Source organism: Nelumbo lutea, chromosome 7, assembly GCF_056320005.1.
Source record: "Nelumbo lutea isolate HS-2025 chromosome 7, American lotus-T2T, whole genome shotgun sequence".
In the NCBI taxonomy this organism is placed as follows: Eukaryota; Viridiplantae; Streptophyta; class Magnoliopsida; order Proteales; family Nelumbonaceae; genus Nelumbo; species Nelumbo lutea.
This window is the reverse complement of record NC_142690.1, coordinates 13,168,049-13,194,206: the sequence shown is the minus strand read 5'-3', so window position 1 is coordinate 13,194,206 and position 26,158 is coordinate 13,168,049. Positions and strand designations below refer to the sequence as shown.

Sequence of the window (26,158 nt, the reverse complement as noted above, 5' to 3'; positions counted from 1 at the left end):
TCATCAGATCAAAAAGGTCTTAAACAAAGTGGTGGGTCCTAATCTTATAGGTGGGTTTAAAGGGCCATAAGCCCATAGCTTCCTTATAAGAGATGGTCGATCATACCAGGACCATATAAGGCACTACATGAAGAAGAAGATCATATCATCATTGCCGTGTGGTCTTCTTTCACTGTCATCAGATCAGAAGGTCCCTAAAGAAAGTGGTGGGCCCTAATCCTATAGGTGGGTTTGTTTTTTTATTTTGATGGGTAGCCGGGTAGGTCCGTCGGCGGGTTTAAACTTCAAAGGGCGATAAGCCCCCGATAACTTCCTCTAACAACAAGAACAAAATGGACAAGCAGAAGAATTAATGATTAATCAACTGAAAAAAAAAAAAAAAAAACAAATGAGGATGATGTAAAGGAGGAAGGAGGGAAGTAAATGGCAACAAGAAAGGATTTCCCAGTTTTCTCATTTTGTTAATCTCTCTCTCTCTCTCTCTCTCTCTCTCTCTCCCTCTCTTCTCTCTCTCTCTCTCTCTCTCCGCATTGTTTTTTCTTTTAAGAGTTAAGATGTAACGCCTGAGATCTTTGGCATCGGTTATTGCATTCTTATCTTCTTCAATCTTGGTCTACTGGCGTTTGCTTGTTGGAGGAGAGAAAGGAATACAGATCCCCGGAGAACAGGAAGGAGGAGGGAGCCCTAGAAGATTTCCCAAATGGGAGGTATTTTTGTTTACAATTTTCAGAATCAGCGATCCCTTTTTTTATTTAGTTTTTTTTTTCCCTGTGAATGACTGCGAAGAATTTTAGTTCTGGCATTATGTCTCTTTTCTGTTCAATCTCTGCTTTGACGTATGTAATTTGGAGACTTGGAATGTCTGGCTCGTCATGCTTTCGTTTGGAATCATGTTATGTTTTGGGTAGCATTTATTTCCGACTTTTTTGTTCCTTTTTTGGTTGATTTATGGGTTGGTTTGATGATAAGAATGGGCGAATTGTTTCAGGATTAGCACATAAGATCCCGTTCTGACCTTTTGTGTTTAAAATGTGTAAAGGGAAGTTATGTTTTCTGTTGCGTGGAGTATTTCTTAGGGTTTATGGTGGTTTTACTATGACTTTTCTAAGAAAATAATGAATATTCTTAGTTTCATTTACAAAAGGACCCATCATTTGTATGATAGAAAAGCTATCTTGTTTTTATCAGTGCAGTATTTTTTCAGTGGGGGAATGGTGTTTGTTTTATGCTTGTACACATGTAGCTGAATGGAAACTTACATGATAACTCGTCATTTTTTGTTGAAATGAGTTTGTGACTTCTGAAGATTCAGAGGTTTTGCCCAACATATAAGCCATATGTAAATTTTCTAGCATGGGAGTTTCAGTTACATGAAAAACTTATGATTATTGGTAACTTATTACAATTTGATTAGAAAGCATTTTTGATATAAGTAACGTTGTTAATTGTTATATTGAGGAAGAAAACATAACTAAACTAGTGCTGTTCTCTTTTTCGAATTTGCTATTACTATTTTCAATCTCATCTCCTATCATTTAAACTTCTTTGTCTCTTCTTTCCCTTTCTGAAAAGGATTGATGATTTTACTCCATATCGTTTGCCTTAGCAACAAACCTTCTGTTATTGAACCCCCTGTCCAAAAAAAAAAAAAAAGAAGAAAAGAAAATAAAGAAATAAGACATTCAGTTAATGGTATAGCCTAAATGAGGATGTTGAGATAGACAAGTATTAGAGGCAGGAGAAGTTGGCTATAATGTAGTGGTAGTACCAGTTACAGAATAAGGCGAAAGTAGACTATGATGGCTGTATAGCAATACTTGAAATATAATATCGAGGAGGAATGATTTTGGTTCCAGTGTCCAGTCAAAGATTCTAAAAGGACAAGGGGAGGAACAAAAAAAACTTTGCTTCAAGTAGTGAGAAAAGATTTGTTGGTTTGTTCTTTAATGGAATGTATGACCTTAAATAGTGCAAATGGAGGGAGACAATTTGTGTTGTTGACCATTTTTAGGCGGATAAGGCAAATGATGATAATGATACATGCACAAAGTAATAGGGAGGATGAATTATCAAAAAAAGAAAGTAGTAGAGAGGCTGGTAGAACACTGGAGCTGTTGGTGATTTGCGTCATATGTCTATTGCCTTTTGTTATTACCATGTTATAGCTTTATGAATTGTTTTAGTTTTATATAATGTAGCAATTACCTCCCCTGCAGTCAGTAGCACTAGATGAGCAATTTCCCATCAATGAGGTCTGGACCCATTTTCCGGCAGTTTTTTCTAAATGGATTATCATAGAAGACTTTGCAGCTTTGGTGTCATCTTGTCTACCAAGTCCTAAGATGAGATTATCTTGTGGAACCTAATGTCTTTCTCAATCTGTTGGAACCTATGGAAGGAAAGGAAACATCTTTAATAGAAAGCTGTCCAGTGGCTACAATGAAAAGAGAGGGAAAAAGAAAGAGAAATGCATATGGAATTTTGGTTTTCTATGTTAACCAAATCTAACTACTTTTGCAGGCAATTGGAACGTAGGGGCCATTATTTTTTATTAGTATCAGACGAGGATCTGCCTACATTGGACCTATCAGAGTCATTGATGGATGGTGTCTATGGTATTATCTAGTGAAATAATCAATATTTTCAACTTGAAGGTTTGGTTCTGTTATTGAAGTGTGAATATTATGTTTCTTAAGTTTGATAAGTGTTGAATTGCGAGACCTCAATTATGAATATATGGATGGGAAGCCATCTGGTCTTTTGTCCCATCTTGGGGCGCTTCGGGTGGTATCCTTACAATTTGGAAGAACGAGGAAGTAGATTGTCAGGAGGAGTTGATAGGACAATACTCAGTGTCAATAAAAGTCAAGAGGATGAATGATGAGAGGGACTGGGTGCTGACCAATGTGTATGGCCCTAACTCATATAGAGAAAGTGATACCTTCTGGGAAGAGCTAGCCACAGTTAAGGGCCTTTGGTAGGGACCATGGTGGTTGGAGGGGATTTCAATGTGATAAGGTACACAAATGAGACAAACAACCCTAACCGGTCTATAACAACAAGTATGAGACAGTTCAACTCCTTGATCGAGTCCCTATAACTAAGAGAACCCACCTTGTCACAAGCCTCTTTCACCTGGTCAAATCTTTAGGAAAGTCAAGTGTGCTCAAAGTTGGACAAGTTCCTCTTCTCCATTGATTGGGAGGGATTGTGGGGAAACTTAACACTGAAAACCCTTCCTAGAGTAACCTCGAACCACTGCCCCCTAAGTCTTTACCAAGGAAACCTTATTGGAGGCCCTACACCCTTTAGATTTGAGAATATGTGGCTGGAAGTCCCAAACTTTTTGCAAAAGGTAAAAGATTGGTGGTTAGAAGGTGGAATATGGGCTAGAGAAAAAGGGGTGAGATTCACAAAGAAGTTGAAAAGATTAAAGGAAAAGGTTAAGGAGTGGAACAGAGAAGAATTTGGAAAACTCAAGGTCATAAAGGAAGAATTAGCTAGGAAAATAGAGGAATTGGACCTAAAGGAAGTCTATAAAGAGTGAGGGTCTAAGGATAGATCAGAAAGATGGAACTTAAAAGTGCAACTAGAGGAGATCCTGAGGAAGGAAGAAATTTCTTGGAGACAAAAATCAAGGTGTAAATGGCTTTTGGGGATGGAAACATCAAATTTTTCCACTCACTAGCAAATGGGAGAAGAAAAAAAATCAAATCTCTAGCATTGAGGTGGAGGGAAGAGTAATAATCTCCAAGGAGGAAACTGAAAGGTGCTTTGTGGATCATTTCAATTCAATCCTTGCCTCCTTAGTTGAAAGCAATTTGGAATTGGGAGAATTACATTGGGATAGAGTGCCGAAATCCAAAGCCACCCTCTTAGAAAGAGTTTTCAGTGTAGAGGAGGTCCATGAAGCAGTTTTCTCGATGGATAGATCTTAAGCTCCAAGGCTAGATGGTTTCTCAATGGCTTTCTATCAAGATTGCTGGGAAATCTTAAAAGATGATTTAAATGGATGTCTTTGTTGGGTTCCATAAAAATGGGGAAATCTCTTTAGGAGTAAATGCAACTTTTCTTGCTCTAGTGCCTAAAAAGAAAGAGGCCAAAACCCCCAAGGACTACAAACCGATAAGTCTTGTGGGTAGTATGTATAAGATCAACGCAAAAGTTCTGGCTGGTCGGCTGAAGACTGTCTTGCCCTTCGCCATTTTTCAAAATCAATGAGCTTTTGTAGAAAGGAGACAAATAGTGGATCAAATCTTAGTGGCAAATGAATGTGTGACAGCGAAGAAAAAACAAGGTGGCAAAGGCTTGATTTGTAAATTGGACCTAGAGAAAGCCTATGGTATGGTGGGTTGGTCTTTCTTGTTGAATCTCATGGAAAAGATGGGTCTAGGTGAAAGATGGAGACTGTGGATAAAAGGATGTATTTAGCTCGGCACATTTTTCTGTTCTTTTAAATGGGGTAGCAAAGGACTTCTTCCTGGCTATAAGAGGACTGAGACAAGGTGACCCCTTATCCCCCTTCTTGTTACCTTTGTTTCTTAGGTTTTGAGTAGACAAATCATTAAGGCTGACCAAGAAAATCAGTTTAAAGGTTAGAGGATTGGTAGATCAGCGGTAGTGGTGTCTCACTTGCAATTTGCAGATGATACTATCATTTTCTGTGAGAGTTGTGATGAACCTAGTTTGAGGAATCTGAAAATTTTGGTGGGTAAGTTTCAGCAGGCCTCAAAACTAAAAGTGAATTGGGGAAAAACTTGTGTAGCTGAAATAACCTTAGAAGAGGGTGACATCTAAGCCATGGAAGATTTACTAGGCTGTGAAGTGAAAAGCTGACCTCTAGAATACCTAGGTATGCCCTTGGGGGGGAACCCGAAAGCTGAAAGCTTCTGGAAACCAGTTTTAGAGAGATCCACTAAGAAGTTGGCAATGTGGAAGAGAAGTTATATTTCCTTGTGGGGAAGAATAACCTTGATAAAATCCACCCTAGCAAATTTGCCCACTTATTTCCTCTCCGCCTTTAGGATCCTGATGAAAATAGCTAGGAAGTTGGAAAAGATAATGAGGGATTTTTGTGGGAAGCCGGTGATGAAAAGAGGGATCAGTTAGTGAAGTGGGAACAAGTCTGCAAACCTAAGGAGCAAGGTGGCCTAGGTATAAGGAACATTTTAAAGAAGAATATGCCCCTCCTAGGAAATGGCCATGGAGATTCTCTTGTGAAGAAGATAGGTTGTGGCATAGGGTCATTAAAAGCATTCGTGGTGAAGTAGAAAACGGCTGGGATGCAAAACTAGCCTCCAATGCAGCTCCAAACTCCCCTTAGAAGGCAATCTTTGAGGTACTGCCAACCTTTCTTAACTTTATCTACTTTGATGTTGGGTGTGGTGTGGCAATAAAGTGTTATTCTGGGAAGACCTATGGGTAGGGGATTTGCCCTTTAGTGTTAAATTCCTTACCTCTACTCCTTGTCAAACCTAAAAAATGAACTTGTTGCTAGGGTTGGCGTGCTTTCCGACTTGGGCCCCTCTTGGGACTTTGGCTTCAGAAGGAGTCTAAGGGAAAATGAATGTGCTTCCCTATTGATCTTGATTGCAACCTTAGAGAATGTCCACTTAGACCAAAATACAACTGATAGTAGAATTTAGTCCCCAAAATACCTTTCTTCAGTCTGCTCACTCATTCTGAAATTTGGGGGTAAACTTCCCAGTGAGAGAAATCTAGTGCAAACCGATCCCCCCTAAAGTACAAGTCTTCTGTTGGGAAGTGTTTCTAGGAAAGGTAAACATTGTGATGTGCTATAGAAAAGAAGGCCAAACAAATGCCTCTCTCCTCATGTGTGTGTCCTTTGTAAGGCTTGTGGTGAAACCCTACCCCCATTTACTCTTATCCTGCTCTTTTGTTTCTTGAATTTGAGAAATTGTTTGTTCTCTCTTTGGATGCAAATGGGCTCCCCCATAGGATGTAGTAAGTCTCTTTAGCCCCTCTTTCTTGAGGCAACAAAAGAAAAGAGGAAAGAAACCTTTTATTTGCTTTCTTCAATGCCTCTTTCTTGAGGCAACAAAAGAAAGTGTTTATGGAAAGCAGCAAGAGCTGCTGTGGTATGGACTATATGGGAGGAAAGAAACCAAAGAATTTTCTTTGAAAAAAGCAAATAAAAGGAGGAAGTCATTGAAGCCATAAAAATCGGAACTGCACATTGGGTGATGACCATGAAACTATTCAAATACTTCTCCACGAATGGCATTTAAAGGAACTGGACTGAAGTGGCACAAACAGATGTACCCAAAGAAATTGTGAGAGTGGAGTGGAAGCCACCTGCACTAAATAAACTAAAACTAAACTTTGATTGGAGCTCCTTTGGCAACCTGGGAAGGGAAGGTATAGGGGGTGTGCTTAGAAATCATCAAGGAGAAGTTGTGGCACTTTTCTCAAGACCAATAGGTTTTGGTGACTCAATTCAGGCTGAAACTCTGGCTCTCCTACAAGGATTAAAGCTGGCTGAGCAGATTGGAGCAACATATTTAGAAATTGAAGGAGACTCACTACTGGTCATTTCTTGGGCTAAACAACTCACATCAGCACCTTGGAAGCTCAAATTTATCTATAGGGAAATTGACATACTTGCAAGGAGGTTCAACTCTCGGTTTGGTTGGGTTAAAAGGACTGCAAATGGTTTGTAGATACCCTAGCAAAACAGGGGGAAAATCGATCTACCTTGTTCTGGGCAGAACTGTAACTGTTTGTATGTCTTTGTATGCGTTTGTAGCTTGGGTCAATGCAGTGCTGAAACCTAACTCTTGTAATTCAATATTTCTCTGATCTTATTAAAAGTCTTATTTGCTGATTGAAAAAAAAATATTCTTGTTCACTTGGATCAGGAGAACAGCAAATGAGTTGTCTGGCAACATAGACAGAGCAGGAGTAAACAGGAATAAATTGTTTTTGGGAAGTTCCATGCCATAGGGGGGGCTGTAATGTTTCCTATTTGGTAGCCTTCAGGGCAGACAGGGTTTTGGTCTAATGATGGACCATTTTTTGCGCTGTACCTGCTATGCTTATGACTCTCATATTGCACTTTACTCCCTTTTTAATGAAAGATTTTATTAATGATCACAAAAAGGCATTGGTTTTGATGACAATGTAGATATCCAGAAAAGTGCTTTGTTGGTGGTGGCTAGTAATTTGAAATTTGAAGTATTGGTAACAATAACAAAACGATGAAGTGACTTATTAAACAAGAAGCTGCAATAACCCAAGCATGAGTCTGATAGTAGTACTTAAAAATGGGGTTTCAGTCCATATTGGAAGAAGAAATTTTTTCTATGTTATTTAGTCAAAGCCTCTCTCTTTCTCTCTCTGTCTCTTTTTCTCTGAAGGAACTAAGAATGTGGTTTTTATTTCTCTATTTTATGGAATATGTGTAATTTCTTTTCTTCTAGATCAGCTAGTATGTACCTAACAATGGACTTTGAAATAGAAAGTGGTTCTACATGTTACATCTGTTTCAGTATTCTAATTTTACAAAACCATGCTCCTCTTAGCCAAATTTCATATTGAGTTCACAAGAAGCATTGTCCCTTAACATTGATGATAAAGTTACTGATAAAAAAAAAACATGGATGATAAAGTTAAGGCTACTGATAAATAAAGGGATAATCATGAACTGGGAAACAAATAGAAGGGACTCTTTTTATCCATTTGTGCATTCATAGCTGCGACTCTCCCGTGTCATGGCACAAGAAATCTTCTAATATCTCTGCTATAACACTTGGCATCTTCCTATTGAAATCCCTTTGTTAACAGAGAAAGCCAATTTAAGTGTGGGCTCTTCTATTGGCTACTATTTATTTTATTTTATTGTCACAATTTCTGTTATGCATGTTATTTCCTAATTTAAAGATAGGCTTCATGTTCCTGTTCCTGTGCATTGCTTATTTACGCCTTTGAGGTACAATCACTAATAAGTTATTAACAAGTGATGAAGTAAAATATATTGCTTGGTACTTAATGCCATTTCACCTGTCACAGTCATCATTAATAAAATTAATGCTATTTTTTCATTTGTCAACATTTCAGAATCCTGTGATATTCATTCTGAAGAGGACAAAGCTGTTCCCGAGAAGAACAAGAAAAGGAGGCTAAAGACACCATTCCAAGTTGAGGCCTTAGAGAAATTTTATAATGGTATTGCTGTATTGCTGCTCCTTTTAACATATTTTACTGTTCTGACTTGCTATTAAGTTCACTTGAACTCTTGTAAGAAGTGTCTCTTACCAAAAACTTTATTTTACCCAGAACACAAGTACCCCACAGAGTCAATGAAATTACAGCTTGCAGAGGAGATAGGATTGTCGGAAAAGCAGGTATCTGGATGGTTTTGCCATAGAAGGTTGAAGGACAAAAAGCTATCTAAAGATGAAGCATATGCAAGTGCAAGGCAAGATCTTTCTAGTGGTGTTATACAGGATCGGGGCAGTGGACATAGGCAGGACTCATGTAGCAGCACCAAGCAAGGGGAACACAAGCATTTTGATCCTAAGGAGGTGGAAAGTCGAAGGCTTTATGGCCAAGAATATCCAAGTGGAGATATGATTCTCATGAGTAGGGGTCAATATATTCATACTGGGAATTATAATGCCATGGAGAATTCATCTTCAGGAAGTAGCTCAGCTTCACAGGACAGGTTGTTTGCTCAGAGTGAGGATCCCTATGGTATGGAATCTTTGAGGTACTCATCTCAGAATGGCAGCTATTTGTTGATGAATTCCAAGGGCATCAAGAACAGGGGGCATATGATGTCATCAGGATATTTGAACGTGCAGGATGAGGTTGAAAATGCTGCTATTACTGCTGTTAAGAGGCAACTAGGGAGGCATTATCGGGAAGATGGTCCACCACTTGGTGTTGAATTTCAGCCACTTCCTCCGGGTGCATTTGATTCACCGGTTACTAATCCAAACCATGGTAATAACTATATAGATGTCACTGAGTTTCATATAAATATTCCACTAGATAGGGAAATCTGATTCCTTTATTCATTTTAATTAAGTTGAATTTCGTTATCTTACAGTATCATCACTGTCTAGCTGTTATTAGTGGTACTGTACCATTACATTGCTTCTGTTTATCTATTTTGTTCCTTTTTTATAGGCGGGGTGTAGTTTAAAAGCAAGAAGGACCTGTCTTAGGCCTAGTTAAAGATCATTGGTGAGGGTATATCTGTGTTCTAAACTGGGATCTAGAGAGCTATTTGTTCTGCAAATTGAAGATTAGTAACCTAAGTGGCTGTCATTTTTCTTACATTATATAAATCTTAGAAATTGGAATATATCGACATATATTTTTTTTTGATAATTAATATATCGACATATATTGAGTAAAATTATTAATTATTTGATCACATGTTTTCATGCAAACTCGCATATTAAGAAATAAGAATAACAAGATTGCATAAAGAAAAATTCATGGCTTAAATATTGATTAGCCGAATGAGAAACTAAAAAAGCAAATTAACTAATTAAGAATAAAGATCAGCAGTAGTAGTTATAAAATTTTGAGGTTTTATGGTTAAATAATGATTTAGAAAACAGGAAAAATACCACAAAGACTTCCTGCGGTACTAAAAAATCTTTGTGCTTGTGGCACAAATGATATGGATTTGATCATCCACTGTTATATGTCAGGGAGTCACAATCATTGAGATGACAGATTCAATACCTGTTGCTGATCAAACTTATATAAAAAAAAGAATACCTGTTGCTGATAAAAAAAAGATTCAATTCCTGTAGACTCGTTCATAATCTACAGCATCATACTTCTTTTCTTCTTTTATTGGATAATAAGAACAGATATTTTTTGGTGGTTTAGGAGCATTGAGTTGAATGAATTAGCTCGAGTGTCTTATACATAGATTCATCTATGCATTGTAAGAAGGTTCAGAAGTCAACAAAATCAAAGAGCTAATTCAAGCCTCAAAAGTTTTTGCTAGGGTGAAAGGGGGGATTGTTTGATGTTGGACGTAATGAGAAGGTGAAGAAATCTAGGAAGATTAATTTGAGAAGTAGAGGTGACCACAGACAAGCCTATGCAGAAGCTGATTCTGTATATTAAGTGGTGTGGTCAGTGAGTCAAGTTGGTATATATAGAGGTGTGTTATGCAGGAGAGAAGAATGTACGAAGAGAGAAAAGAGAGAGAAGAAGAGAGAAGAGAGAACGAAGAGCAAAAAGATTACTGCTGGCGGTGCAGCTTTTTAATATATATGCTAGGGTGACAACAACTAAAATAAAAAGGAGTAAAAGTACAATAGTACCCTTGCGGTACTATACATAGGAAAAAATAACAGCTGTTAACACCCCCCCTCAAGTTGGGACATAGATGTCAATCATGCCCAACTTATCACATAAATCATGATGTCTTGAGTGGTGTAGTCCTTTTGTAAAGATGTCTACAAGTTGATCCTCAGAGCTGACATAGGGAGTACACACTTCCCCTGTGATAATTTTCTCTCTGATAAAATGCTTGTCGACTTCGATGTGTTTAATTCTATCATGTAGCACAGGGTTAGCAACAATTTTTATGGCTGCTTTGTTATCACAGAATAGGGTCATAGGTCTGTCCACTAGAAAATCCGACTCACTCAACAGATTCTTTATCCACATAATTTCAGCCACTCCATGAGCCATTGCTCAATATTCAGCTTCAGCACTGGATCTAGCTACCACACTTTGCTTTTTGCTTCTCCAGGTAACTAGATTTCCTCCTATGAAGATACAATAGCCACTAGTTGACTTTCTGTCATTCAGGGATCCTACCCAATCTGCATAAGTATACACTTCAACTTTCAAATGTCCGTGCCTTTGAAACAACAAGCCAGCACCCAGAAACCTTTCAAGGTATCAAAGGATTCTTTCTGCTGCTTCAAGATGAGTGGTCATAGGGGCATGCATGAACTGGCTAAGGACACCAACTGCATAAGCAATGTTTGGGTGGGTTATAGAAAGATATAACAATCTCCCTATAAGTCTCTGAAACTGTTTCACATCGTTGATAGGTTCACCTTGGCTGTCTCCTAATTTATGGTTAGGATCAATGGGGGAATCAATTGGCTTCACTTCCATTTTTCTTGTATCTTGGAGTAAATCTAGGACATACTTCCTTTGGGAAATGAAGATACCCCTTTTTGAGCAGGCAACTTCAATTCCTAGGAAGTTTCTTAGAGGACCTAGATCTTTTACTTCAAACTGTGTGGCAAGAAAACTCTTCAACTTTTAGATTTCATCCTTCCAGTCGCCAGTGATAATTATATCATCAACATATACTATCAAAGCAACAATTTTACCTTCTCCTCTTTTCACAAACAATGTGTGATCAAATTGACATTGCTTGTATCCTTTCTACTGAACCGTTGCATGGAATCTGCTGAACCAGGCTATCGGTGATTGTTTTAGCCCGTATAAAGACTTCTTCAACCTGCACACCTTTTGATCATTGCCTTGAGCCTGAAAACCAGGGGGTTGTATCACGTAAACTTCCTCTTCAACGTCACCATTCAAGAATGCATTCTTGATATCAAGCTGATGTAGTTCCCAGTCAAGATTAGCAGCAAGAGAGAATAAAACTCTAATGGAGTTCATCTTGGCAACGAGTGCAAAAGTCTCTGCATAATCAACTCCGTACACTTGTGTAAACCCCTTTGCCACTAAACGAGCTTTATACCTCTCCACCGTGCCATCAACCCTATGTTTGACTATGAACACCCATTTACATCCAACTAGATCCTTTCCCTTAGGAAGATCTACAAGTTCCCAAGTGCCATTTTATGAAGGGCATTAGTTTCTTCCTTCATAGCATCTATCCATTCAGGTACTGAAAGAGCTTTTGCCACATTCTTAGGGATAGAGACATTGTCAATGGATGTGAGAAAGGCTCGAAAAGATAGTGAAATGTTTTCATAGGAAACAAGGTGGGAAATGGGGTGTTTAGTGGTGCACGATCTAACACCTTTCCTGTGAACAATAGGAAGGTCAAGGTCATTATCAATAGAGGAATCAATTGCAATGGGGTTAGGGACATCAATGGGAACCAAGATACCTGGGTGAGTATGATTTTCCCCCAAAGAGTTTAATGGCATTGGAGGTACAACTTCTGGATTCTCCACAACTCTTGAATTTGGTTGGCCTTTGTGACGACAGAAGAAGACACGAAAAGGAGGAGGACCAGGAAGAGGAGGGAGCTGAACCAATTTCTCCTCATTCCTACTCTCCCTCGAGGAGAAACAACGGTACTCCTTCACTCAAAAGGGATACCGTTGTTCTGATCATGTTTCTTGGAAATTCTATGTTTCCATGAAGCTGATGTGGGGCTTTGCACTCTAACCAACGAGAGGGCATATGGTTGATTAGGTAGGTAGCACAAAGGACAACCTCAAGCCAAAAGCGTTTTGGGACATTCATATGGAGTAGTAAACCCCGAGCCACTTCAAGGAGGTGTCGGTTCTTTCTTTCAGCAACACCATTTTGTTGTGGTGTTCGGGCACAAGAGCTACGGTGAAGTGAACCACGTGACGCAAAAAATTCCGTGAGATCACTATGAAAATACTCTTTGGCATTATTTGACTGAAAAATTTGGATTTCAGTTTGAAATTGGGTGAAGACCATCTGCTGAAAATCTTGGATAATTTTTGTTTCTTCGTCCCTGGTCCGCATGGGATATACCCATGTATATTTAGAATAATCATCGATAATGGTAATAAAATACTTGCAGCCACTCTCAGATGGTAAAGTAACAGGGCCTCACACATCTGAATGAGCAATGTGAAAAGGAAATTCAGATTTATTATTTTTTGAAAGAAAATGAGTTCAACACTGTTTACTCAATTGACAAGCTTGACAAGAGAAATCTGAAACGAACACTGACTTAAACAATTATGGAAACACCACTTTCAAAGACTCAAAAGATAAATGACCAAGATGACAATGCCATAAATAAACTTGACTCTTACAAGACTGACTCTTAGACTCTGTGACTTGAAGACCAACCTTATTCTCCAACATGTAAAGTCCATCAACCATTACATCCTCTACCAATCGTCCTCCCCGAGGCCAAATCCTGGATCACACAATAAGAAGGGAAAAAGGTCACTAAGAAGTTTATGGAATTAGTAATACTACTAACAGAGAATAAATTAATAGAAAATTTTGGAACATGTAAAACGTCAAAGAGGGTAAGGCCGAGAGGGAGAGAAATGGTTCATTGACCAGCTATGGTAGTATATGATCCATCAGCTAGTCTCACCTTGTCTCTTCTAGAAAGAAGGTGGTAGGTTTGAAAGTAAGAGGATGTACCAGTCATGTGTTTTGACGCTCCAGAATCAATGATACAGGGAGTGTCAGGGTTATGAGAAGCAACATGGAAAGATGTGGCAGAGTTACCTGATGTAGACGCAAATGAAATTGAGGGAGGAGCATCCATCTGACGAATTGCTCTACTATAGAGTTCTAAATGGTCACGGAAGGAATTTATAATATCCTCCCTTGCGTTAGATCCAAATGAATGTGTCTGAGTCACAATATGAATGGGGGGCTGATTCTCCTGAGTAGCCATGTTTGCCATAGTGTGTTTTCTTGTACCTTGCTGTCCTGACTTTTTATTCATATCTGAACCTTGCTTCTTATTCAGATCTTGAGCCCATTTCGGCTTCCCATGAAGATTCTAGCATGTGTCTCGGGTGTGTCGGGGTTTCTGGCAATGAGTACACCACAATTTGTCCTTGTCATCCATCTTTTTTTGAAGATCTCCCTTCCTAGAAGTATTTCCCCCACCGGTAGTAATACTCCCTTTCGCTGCCAACACAACTGCATCTCCTCCAGATCTGTTCATCAAATTCCTTCTGCTTTCTTCTGATTGTACAAGAGCATAAACTTCCTGAACTAATGGAAGATCCTTGCTACCTGAGATCTGAACTCTGATAGATTCATATGTAGGGTTCAAACCATGTAAGAAAGCAATCATTCTCTACTGGGAAACGAGTTTTTTGTACAGTTTTGCATCTTTATCACACTTCCAGTCTATACTCTGATAATGATCTAACTCCTGCCTGTAGTTGGTAGATTTTTGCATAGTGTCGCAATTCCGAATATGTTGATTTTACTTGTTCCCAGATCTCATTTGTCGTTTCAGCCCACATGAAATTCCTTCTTATTTGAGGTTTTATAGAAACTAAAAGCCAAGACATGACCGTGTTGTTTTCCTGGTTCCATCTGTCATATTCAGCACTCCCAGAATGTGGTTCTTTGATTCTCCCATTAATATAACCTATCTTTCCCCTTGCAGTGATGTACAGCTTGATCCCTCTTGACCACTCTAAATAATTTAAACCATCAAGAGGGATAACAGCCATGGGAAAGGATAGGTCCACACCCCCACTTATTCCATTCAGCATTGAGGAAACACCGGATGTAGCAGAATCTTCACCACTCATGATTTCATATTCAAAAAACAACTCTTAAATGGGGCATACAGCCTTAAAGTGTTGTTACAGGTGCTGTTACAGCACTAACAGGTCATCCCTTGACTTACAAATTCAACACAAGTGTTGCCACAGTGCATACAGGTCATCTCTTGACATACGCATCAACAGGACTACTGTTACAGCAAGTACTAGTCACTTTCTGACCCACAATTCAACATAAAAGCTGCTGTTGCAGCACACAAAAAGGTCCTCACGACCTATAGTTTCACAATGATCAATTGACCCCACAAAAAAGGAAAGAAAGAGGTGCTGATCACCTCACATCCAATCGGCAGACCTAGTACAGGTTCTGCCCTGGCACACGACCAGAAAAAAGGTAAGAGAGAGAGAGAAAGGTTACTTCAATGTGTGAGATCTTTAATCAGCTGAACAGCAGATGAGGGTGACAGATCTAGAAATCTGGTGCGAAGAAGAAAAAAAAGACTGCTCGCTCGACTTCTCCTTTCAGATCTGGTAGTCCTGCTCTATACCATGTTATGCAGGAGAGAAGAATGGAAGAAGAGAGAAAGGAGAGAGAAGAAGAGAGAAGAGAGAACTGAGAGCAAAAAGATTACTGCTGGCGGCACAGCTTTTTAATATATATACTAGGGCGACAACAACTAAGATAAAAAGGAGTAAAAGTACAATAGTACCCCTGTGGTACTATACATAGGAAAAAATAACAGCTGTTAACAAGGTGTTTGGTTGGTTGTCCTGGGGTTTCAGATTGGCGATTTAGGAGTGAGTGGGGTGGTGGTTATAAGATTTTGGGTTGTGAGGTGTTTGTTTTCTATCTTTTTTGGATTGATGTTGTCTTGTTTCTTAGGGCAGGTGTTGTATTTTGTTGGATTGGAATTGGGGTTTTGTTGGGGTGTTGCTTCTTTTTTCCCTTGGGTGATTTCTTATCACCTTCCTTGTACTTTGTTTTTAAAAAAACTATGTATATGTACACATTTACATTACTTCTTTGTGCATGATTTGTGTGTGTGCATGGAAGGGATATCTGTTTAAAAACCTTATAATAATTTTATTATTTTGCCTTTGCCTCTGCATATGTTGCATCATATTTTACTCCATGCCAAATTGGTCAGGGATCTACAAATGTATTCCTCCTCTTTTAACATTTCTTTTTGTTTGCACAGGGCGTTTTTTTAACTATTTTCTGGATTTTGGTCTCAAATGTAAAGTCCTGATATATGAACCACAATTGTTTGGACTTGCAGTATCTCATATTTCTTTTCTTCCAATTTCGCAGAACCATACTATGTGGGTGATCCTATAGTGCAGAGTTCTCACAGCATACCAAGTGTTTGCAAGGATCCTACTCTTGGCACGGTAAGTGTGACTTTGAAGTTTGAATCAAATTCTTCATCTCCGCTGATATGATGTATAAGTATTTTTCAATGTTATATTTATGCCTATGTTATGCACAAATTAAGAATGGTACTACAGCTTCTCTTTATTTTGAACGTCAGTCATGCTATATGGAGGTGAATTTGTTTGGGCTTATTAACTATATGCTATGTTCAAGCATATCATATAATAAACTTTACTAAATATGTAAAACCAAACTAATACAGTACCTCGTGTGGAGGCAGCCATGGCATTTGACAGATAATTGGATTAAGGAGGTTGTTAATAATTTAATCACCAGGATACAATAGTGGGGAGTAAAAGGGAGGAGTCAGATTCACAGTGTCCTTGGGAAATAAGAAGTGAGTCACTGAAGGATAATGAGTCGGTGCTCCGATGATCCACTAAGGGAATGGGAGAGGGGCTGGGAGAAGGAAAGAAGTGGTGTTGAGAGTTGATGTCAGCAAGGTGGGAAAGATGGAGGAGAGAATGAAGATGTTATATGCCAGCCCGGTGGGGAGGTTTTGTTGGGCAGGAAATGGATACAGAGAAAGTGGAAGCCTGGGCAAGACTTGAATGGGGTCACGAACTCACAATAAGATTATGGGGGTTAGAAAGATGCACGTTGGGCTTTATCTCTTCATGTTTCACTGTAGGGAGTGGGCTGAGAATATGCTAGAAGCAGAGAGAAGGTTAAGGAGAAGCTTTGATCTCAGACTGGGATGGTGGTTTCTTGCAACCGGAGCTCTGAGCGAAGAAAAGAAGAGGAGGAAAAGGGCAGTATGGATAGCGTGGTTGGAATACCCGTTCATGCATTGAGTATAGTCACTCTCGATGAGATACGTGGTCGTTGCGGAAGGTTCCTGAAAATAGATGACTAAAACAGAAGTTGGGAGAGGCTTGACATGGCCAGGATTTTAGTAGAAGTGGAGGTTGCAGGGGTTCCAGACAGGACGGAGTTAATCTTTGCTGAGGAACGCTATGGCCTCAGATTAATTGTGGAAGGAGAAGATGGAACCTACCTGGAATCGCCCAAAGAGAATAATGGGAGCAGAGACGAGGCTGGAAGTCCAGAGAACGGGACTGACTGCAGAGATGTAGCCCGCAGCGAGAGTGGTGATTAGGAGACGAAGAGTCGTTCAAAGGTTGACAAAGATGCAGAGGTGGAGGGGATGGGGGGTAGTTCTGAGATTTCACAAGAACTGAGAGAAGGAATTTGGAACAAAAGGGGACACATGGGAGGGGAATTAGAGGGGAGAGTAGAAACTCAATCGATGTGGGACATAGAAAAGGAAGAAGGTTTATCAGGGAGGGCAAAAGAGACCTCAGCCAATTTAGGTGCTATTGGAACCTGCAGTAAGAGTCCAAGGGGAGGGAAAATTTTGACACAGCCATGCATCGATTGGGCTGGGGGTCAGGAGGGGGAGGGGCAGAATAGGAAAAATGTCATTAAAAAGGGATAGACTGAAAAACTCGATTAAAAGGTTGAGGATTTTGAAAAGGGGAAGTGATGATTGGTTATGGGTAATAGCAAGATACAGGGGGAGATACGAAGAAAGTGGAGTTCCGGTCAAGAAATGGTTTGACAGCGATTGCTGGCAAAGCAAAAGATGGCTATTCAGGCAGTGGATCACGTAAGGAATCCGAAAACAACCAAAGGGAGGGAGTTGAAGGTACCAATTACAAGTGAAAAGATGAGTCCAACGCTGTTTCTTCCCATCTCTGTAAGCGCACAATCCGCTTCACCACAATAGCAGGCGTTTGCAGGTCAGGCAGATACAGCTGATGGTACAAAGTCTACACAGGTACATGACTGTATTGGACCCAGTGGAGAGGTTAGTATCCTCAACTACAAGGGATCTCCGTTGGAGAGGGCCGCGAATGGGGCTCGTCCAGAGTTTCCTTCCTGTAGCCGGATTGGTGAAGTGGGGGTGGAAAAGAGGAAGAGGAAGGCTGTAGAGGAGGTAGGGACTAGGGAGAGACAGTGAGAAGAATTTGGCCTATAAAAGGAAAAGAAGGGTTGGGAACTTTGACTCTGGTGTGGAAGGGAAAGAGAGGGAGGTCGAGGACAAACAGGGAGGGGAAAGAGTGACAGGAGGGGCAAAAAGGCAAGGGGATAAAAAAAAGGGGAAAAGAGTAGAACCACGAAGGAGGTGATTGACACAATCAAAATTAAAGTAGCCCATTGGGTAAGATCTTTGCATATCTTCCAGGAGTTCTCAGTTACAGACATTATATGATCATGGACAGAAGTAGCACAATCTTCAAGAGTGAAAGAGAGAGTAAGGATGGAATGGAAACCCCCAGATGGTAACAGAATTAAACTGAATTTTGATGGAAGTTCATTTGGAAATCCGGGATTGTCAGGTCCTGGGGGAGTAATCAGAAATTCTGAAGGGAGGATATTAGCATTATTCTCTGGACCTATTTGGCATGGGCAACTCTCTAAAAGCTGAGGTAATGGCTTTGCTACAAGGATTGAAGATAGCCAAGCAACTTGGAATGAGGCAAATTGAGGTTGAAGGGGATTCCAAGGTGATCATCTCTTGGGCTAATAACAATAGCACTACTCCGTGGACCTTCAAACAAGTGATAAGCGAAGTGGAAAAGGTTGCAAGGGAGGTAGTGGCAGAATTCAAATGGGTTAGAAGGAGTGCAAATGGGCTTAGCTGATCATCTTGCTAAACAAGGGGCTTTGAGGCAACAGTTGTTTTGGGCTGCATTGTAAAAGGGACGGAAATATGTAATCGTATGGGACTTCTAGTCCCATACACAAAGTTGTAAAACTTCTTAAATCTAATTTCAAATGAAAGTTTCCTTTGATGATAAAAAAATAAAAAATAAAAAAAGGGGGAAATAAGGGTGAGGTGGGGATGATAAGTACCTTGGTAGAAAAGGAGGTGTCAGTGGGGAAGTCGCTGGGTTTGTTTTTCTGTGGAGGGGAAGAGTTCGCAAGGAATGCTTTTGAAAAGTTAGAGAAAAAACAGAAGAGAGGAGAGGAAGAAAGAGGAAGACTGTCCTAAGAACAGTGACTGGGACAAAGAAGGGGGGGAGAGGAGGAGTTTCTGGGGGAGGAATGTGAGGAGTAGGGTTTTAGTCTGATATAAAGGTAGGCAGGATCTTCAGGACGAGGGTGGTGAGTTGGAGTTTTAGGGGTTTGAGATAGAAGAATCAGATTAGAAGTGGTCAGGTTTGTGCTCAGTCGCAGTGATCCTTAGTCAGTCTGTTGTCTGGAAGGCTATTCCAAAAGTTTGAGCTGCTGGTGGCTTCAGTAGATCATCATGTCTTGGACTGGATTATTCCGATTCCTGAGTTGAGAAGATAAGCAGGACAGTTGTGGGGAATTTTTGGCATGTGATGGAGTTTCAGATATATATCAGTTTATAATGGCCTTTCTTTGTTGTAGTCGTTGGCTTTTACTCTTCAAGAAAAAAAAGTTACTGAATGAAACGTATACATTGTTTAAATTGTTTTATTTAATTTACAGTTTTATTTTTATGGAAGACGGCTGGAACTACAAGTGTTTATAATCGATACATTAGTGCACAGCTTTTCATGATTTGTGTTGGTTGATATCTATCCCATCTTACTTTTATTTTGGGGCTCAAATTTGTGATTGTATTTTGTTCATAGTTCTGGTTTCAGATTTGGGGCTTGGTCCTTCTACTTGGGAGGTCCTGCTTGTTATGTATGCTATTTTTTTTGTTGCCTTGTGATTCATAAAAATATGTGTGCTGTTTCCAAGTAGAAACAGAAGATGAAGAAGAATAGTCAGTTTAAATTTGGTGGGGTTCTAAATGGTCTTCTTTTGAAAGAAGTAATGTGAAAAAGTAACTCAACTTGAATTGGACCTGGCCACCAGACCATTTTCACCAACTGAACTAAGCTTTACCCAACTTATGTGAGGTCAGCTAAAGGAACCCTATTTTTCCATTCCAGTCAATAAGGTCTCTATCTTCCACCAAACTGCAAGTCCTTGAATTATTTCAGTAGAATGAAATTTTATTAATGTAACTCGAAAATTACAAAAGGGTGGGTGTAAAATTCACCCTAGCAGTCGAAAGAGTTTATAAATTTGCCCAAAACAAACGTTCTCTTAAAGCCCTTGCTTTATTCTCTTATTAGTATTACTTGAACTGACAAGCTTTTTGAACTCCTCATTCCCTCTTTAGACATTAGAGCAGTGTTGCATGGACTTGGGCACAGGAATCAGATTTAGATGCTTGTCTCTCTTGGAGTATGACTTGGCAAGCCCTGTAAACAAGGATGCTTGGACTGAATTCAACTCAATAAAGCCTTATCCCAAACTGTATGGAGTCGGCTACATGAATCCTGTTTTTCCATTCCACTCTATCAAGGGTCATACTTAACAAAATTTTTTGGTATTTATATTTAGAACTTGTTTTATCATTGCGATTATTTTTCTTCTCTACTTAGATGGATCTGTTTTAGTTACCTGTTATCATAGTTTTCAAGGTGCCAAGGCGGTGGGCACCTAGGCGATGGATTTTTTTTAAATAAAACCATATATCCTAGGGTAGTTCCCTAGGTTCCATAACCATCTTTCCTTAATAATTATTCATAATTTTCATAAGAGAAGTATAAATTTCATGTTTAAGTCTAGAAAGTCAACATTTTATGAGAAGAAAAAGAACAAAGTAAAGAAAATTCAAAAAAATATAGGGGCTGAACCCCTACTTTTGTTATAGGAAAGAAGAAAAAAGGTGGAGAAAGAAGATGTGGAAGAAGAAAATGTTTAAGTTCTTCCCTTGCTTATTGGTTCAGGTTTTGAAAACTTTGAGGGTTCAATCAAGGATCAAAATTCCGATTCGATACACTCTGTATCAGGTGTATTGTATTGTATATTTGGGGTCCCGATACCTATTTACAGGCGTTTTTGGCGACCCATTTTTTTAAATAATATATATATATACATATATATATATATTTAAAAATGAAATTGAAAACTAAAGAAATAAAAAAATAGGGGGAGTATCATTATAAGTACTGATATACATCTGCCAATACACAGAAGTGTATCGATACTTTGAACCATGGGTTCAATACAGCTGTTAGCAATGTTTGCATTGATTAAACCCTAACAAAATAAGAAAATAATAAAAAGAAGCTAGTATATAAACATGTAAAATGAATATTCTAGTTTAATAATGTCTATTTTATAATTATAATGTCAAAAAATTAAAAATATAAAAGTATTTTATAACCCAGTGCACAAAACTGTTTGGCAACTGGGCGAGGTGAGCCTCCAAGGTTGCCTTGTCGCCTAGGTGTTGCCTTGACAACTATGCCTGTTATCAACATAGGTAGAGGAGCATGGATACTGATGCAAGGGTAAAACATCCAAAGACCCAGATTGCGTAATGTACTTGCAGAGAAGCATAAACACACACAATCATCAAATGTACCCATGTTCTCTTCTCCACGCAAGGCCAATTTTATAAGACAAGGCTTACCAGTTGTAGACATGTAGTTTCCATGCTTTTACAAGAGTAGAGACAAACATGTAGGACCCTCATCTTATCATGTTAGTTTTGCAGCCATTATAAAAGAGAAGAATGATGCATCATTATTACCTTAATCTTGTCCAAGTATTACATGGAGACAATTTCTCTCAGTTACAAATAAAGAATACATGAGACAGACTACAGAGAAGAGGTCTCTGCCTAGCAACATGCCAACGTAGCTAAGATCATAGGACGACTCCTCCAATTAAGTAATAGACTAGTACAGGCTTCTTTGCTCATTTGTTCATACATCAGTGTTAAAGCAGAAGTCCGTTCTTTTTTTCTCTTTGCAACTAATAGGGCATGTGGCATCCCTACTGTAACAGAAAAGATTTGCCCCCCCCCGAAAAAAAAAAAAAAAGAAAAACACATCTTCGTGCTTGTAAAGGGGTATCTATCTCTTTTCTTGTGTCCGTTAGCTGGGTGGGATGATTGAAATAGAAGTGATTAGACTAGTCCTATTTAGGTATTCAGGATACACTTTAATAATCTGATAGTAAGGTATTGCTGGATGCTGCTTCTGTTGGACTGTATAGAAGTAAGTTGTGTTGTTGACAAGAGGTTCTCTTGTCAGAAAGACTAACTAATGGAGCTACTTGTGGATTTTATGGAAGCAAATTAAATGTTTCATTAATTTTTTTTATGTTATGGAAGTAGACTTTTGTCATCTGTACTGGTCTTATCTTCTTTTCAATTGTATCATAAACCATCTTGATACATTGTTCATATTTTCTTGTTTTATGATTTTGTTTTTCTTCACTTATGTAGATGACTGATGTCTCTCACCCCTCCCCTCCTTTCAGAGGTATGACAGATACCACTCCATGATGCATACTCAAGGCTCATATCCAGAAGGAGCACATCTTAGAAGAACCATGTTAGACCATCGGGATGAATTTTCTAGTTTCCCATCAAAGCGAAAGTCTTCATTCACCAGTTGCAGCAATCGCGCCCCTGATAAGAATTCCATGTATATGAATGGAGATTCCATTGAGGAAACCTCTATGCTTAGCATCAGCAGGAACTGTGGAGCAAGGTCTAAGCATTCTGTTCAAGGGATAAGATCAGATGCCCTTGCCAATGATCTACCACATGTTTATGGTGGAAAACTTATTGCCAATGAACCTTTCTATCCTCAGTTACATAAATGTGATGACTCTACTAACCCACATTTGTTCCAGAGGAATGATTACATTGGGTCTAAATCTTCTAATTTGGTACTTACGCACAGTGGGTCTCTTGATACAGAGGAAAGAGGAAAGTCTGGAAGGATGGCAAAGGTTTGAGTACTTGACAATTTATGCTATGCAGTATGTCTACTTGTAATCAATTCCGGATTGGAAAGATGGTTTACAATTGAATCTATGGTGTTCTATGTGTAGGCTGAGAAGCTTTATAGGGGGAGAACAAGTAAGGAGTATGCCAATCCAGTTAAAGTCAGGATGCAACCAGAAAATGAAATAAGAGTGAGTTTCTGCTATTGTTAGTATTCCAGGATTCTGAATTTCTTTTCTCTTTTTCTGATGTTTGCTTTGATTATTTGAAGATCGGGAGGAGAATGAGAGGTCATGAACTTATTCCACGGGATTATGCATCTAAAACACCATCTCCTCAGGAATTACTGTCATGGACAAATCACATGAAAGGGTTAGTATCCAAACCAAAGGCAATAAGCTGGCCTCATCATATGATTATATGAATACAAGTAGTTGCAATATCACCATTCTTGTAATATGTCCATCTTTTTTCATCTGTTACTCTTGGAAGTATGCTAGATGTAGATTTAGTTAATCAAATAATAAGGCGTTATGGTTAAGAACATGGAAAGAAACTCGGGTCATGGTACTGGCCTACTGTGGTGTCTGTCCATCTTCTGTATTTTGTTCAAGTCTTAAGACTTGAGTTGTTGGACATGCTCTGAGGATGGGAGGTCCTATTGAATGGTGGAAGACCAGGCTTTCTACGTTTCAGCTGTCTTCTTTTCACTAGAAATTGTCTTGAGACTTGAAGAATGTTCCTATTCTTTTTGCTGATTATATAATGGATCAAAAAAATAAAATAAAATAACTCGGGTCATGGTTGTTGCACAACAAAGAATATTTAATTTTTAAACTTATTGCAGTTTGGTTGATGCCCTCTGCCAAGTATCTCCTGACATGACTATTTACTTCATTTAGTTTATACTATGAGAGTTTCAAATCTCAACCCCAAGGCTAAACTGGCATTCCGTGACATATTACCTGGAAATTATTCTGCATTTTTCTGACATAGCATGGTTAATCATCTAGGTCTGCTGTGGAGATGCCAACTAGTTTCAGTGAAGATGAAACTGCAGCAACCAGTTCTTCCATGGATTGAGAGGAATTCAGCGTCTGATTAATTGTACAGGATTTACACTAGGTAGCAACTGTTGGAAGTTGGGTAGTTGAAACCTAGAAAATTTCTCTGGAATAGAACCAAGGGAGATCCAAAAGGTCTGAAGAGAAAACACAATGGTATTTATTGGATTGCAATTTGTTGTAGTGGAAAAGTATGTCATATGCATGTCACACAAATGGGACCTTGGCACATTGTATTTGTATACGATACCATTGGCCTGAAGCATCAAGACAGCAACTTATAGTTGACCCTCTGGTGAGTTGGGAGTCTTCTCTTCATACCCACTATTTTTTGGCAGGTGTCAAAAACAACGTTTATGGGAGAGAACTGTGACTTGAGGTTTCAACTCATGCTTGTCTTTCTCCTTGTTGATGTATGTGCATATGTTTTTACAGTGGAAAGCGGTACAGAATGCTTTAGCAGATGTAGTTCAGATCCACTGAAGTGTAAATTGAGTTGTATCATGCCATTTCTGCATGTAAATTTCATCTAACCAGCAGCCAGAGAAGATGCAGGCATTTGGCCTGCCAGAAGACTGCATTTGTTTTTTCAAGGACTTGATTTACTGACGTTGGTAGATGTTCCACCAAATTGTAAGGGATGTTTAAATGCAGAGTTACTGTTGTTTTTTTGTAGATTTATTGTTAATGTTTATCAGTAAGTGTTAGAATATCATCTTGTAACAGAAAGCATATGAAGTGTCATCAACAGAAGCTTTGAAACTTTCCCGGTAGCTTTGATTCTCAGTCTTACTCGGGTTTTATTTTAACTGAGGGGTGTCACTTTACTACCCAACTGCAACCTCCCCCCCAAAAAAAAAAATAATAAATAAATAAAAACTTTTGCATATTGAATGAACTATGAAAAATGCAAACAATGGAAAAAAATGGAAATAGAGAAACAAAAAAAAAACATATTTGTGTTTCGGCTTATTTATCCATTATGTAAATGTAATTGAGATTTGATATGTAGAGATGTGCAAGCGCTTTTTCTCTTTTTATTTCTAAACGACTAAGCCCTAAACACCCAAGTTTTCATTCGCAAAATTTGCATTGTCTGAATTATATATATATTACTCGGTCAATCCTTAGCCCCAACAATGTAATGGGAATGCATGATTCAATCACTATGAAACATGTCTTTGAATATTTCTCCACGAAAACATTAACCATTACCAAGAAATGCACAACCAAAGCAGTCCCAAATCCCAATACTGTAAGCCATGACAATGGAATAAAAAGGACAGATCTTGATTTGCAGTTTGCACCACTCCAAACTGCTTCCTCGGTCGTAGTGTCATCCAAATCTAAATGTGCATCTTATATGCCGAATTGGCATGTGCACAGTGCACCCCACAGAGTACGCCCCATGGGGGCCTCACAATCACAGCACATCCCGACCCTGTATTGGAAGCATCTTTCAAGTTCCAATGAATTGGGATCTGCTTCTGTCCTCACAGAGCATGCCTATTGGAACATTTGGTGTGAGTGTGAATAGAAAATCCGGACAGGACTAGATCTGTTCCAATGATAAGTGCTGGAGATGCGCATATAGGGCGCCTGTGAGATAGATGCCTATGTAAACTATACACCGTGGCAAACTGACCAACCCCATCACGTCAGCACACCCATGACTCATCAACAAAAGGTCTCAACAAAATCACCGCTTCTGGTCGTCGAAGAATTTCTAGTTGTGCTCTGCGATTGGTCAGATGATGCACACTCTTAATCCACTTATTACTCTACAGTCTACAACATCCTTGCCTTTCGATCTCTTCAGCTTTCTTCGCCTTTATCTGCAACTTGAAGTAGAACCAGAGTGTCGTTATTGCTGCTTCATGCTCGTTCTATAAACTGCTCTCAGCCCGAATTAAGGCCTTCTTTTGGGATCGTCGCTTTTGATATTTATGGAGCCATTATTATTCGAGGTCATACACTCTAATCGAAGGCTCTCCATTAGGCACTGAGAAGATCAAACGGCGTTGTGCCAGAATCTAAATGAGCCTCTGAATTAAGTCTACTTTGATGACATTAATCCTCTTTCTTTTTACATTCAAGAATGTAGAAGCTGTGTTGAAACAACTTCAGCTATCCTCTCATGCATTATGACCATCAGGCTCTGAGGAATGGCCCTGCTGGTCCTTTCAGAACCCTACAGATGATGGGAGATAATACATGCTGATGCTGGTAGGACATTCATGGTTTCCTATCTTGACAAGGAAACGATATCTAGTCTACCAACAGAACGTTTAGTGGCTCAAACCCAAAACCCAGAAGCTTATTAACAAGGCAATGATCTTGTTGAATGAACCACATTGAGTTGGAGAGAGAGAGAGAGAGAGAGAGAGAGAGAGAGAGATTTCAGTGAAGAGCATTGACAAATTGATTTAAA

General features: G+C 39.1%; 1 protein-coding gene across 2 annotated transcripts; it reads left to right on the top strand.

Moving 5' to 3' along the window:
- Positions 1-273: 273 nt before the first annotated feature.
- Positions 274-24,536, top strand: LOC148845180 (Homeodomain-like superfamily protein). Of its 2 annotated transcripts, XR_016102531.1 has the most exons (9): positions 274-707; positions 8,077-8,184; positions 8,296-8,964; positions 15,766-15,845; positions 22,192-22,668; positions 22,771-22,854; positions 22,935-23,035; positions 23,677-24,022; positions 24,163-24,536. XR_016102531.1 is itself a non-coding variant. In XM_088955997.1 (8 exons), exons 1-8 carry the CDS (start codon positions 701-703, stop codon positions 23,744-23,746), a joined length of 1,596 nt encoding a protein of 531 aa, XP_088812123.1. In that variant the 5' UTR covers positions 274-700; the 3' UTR covers positions 23,747-24,536. The 2 variants fall into 2 exon arrangements, 1 of the variants encoding a protein (XP_088812123.1); XM_088955997.1 differs by having other exon boundaries at positions 23,677-24,536.
- The last annotated feature ends 1,622 nt before the right edge of the window (positions 24,537-26,158 follow it).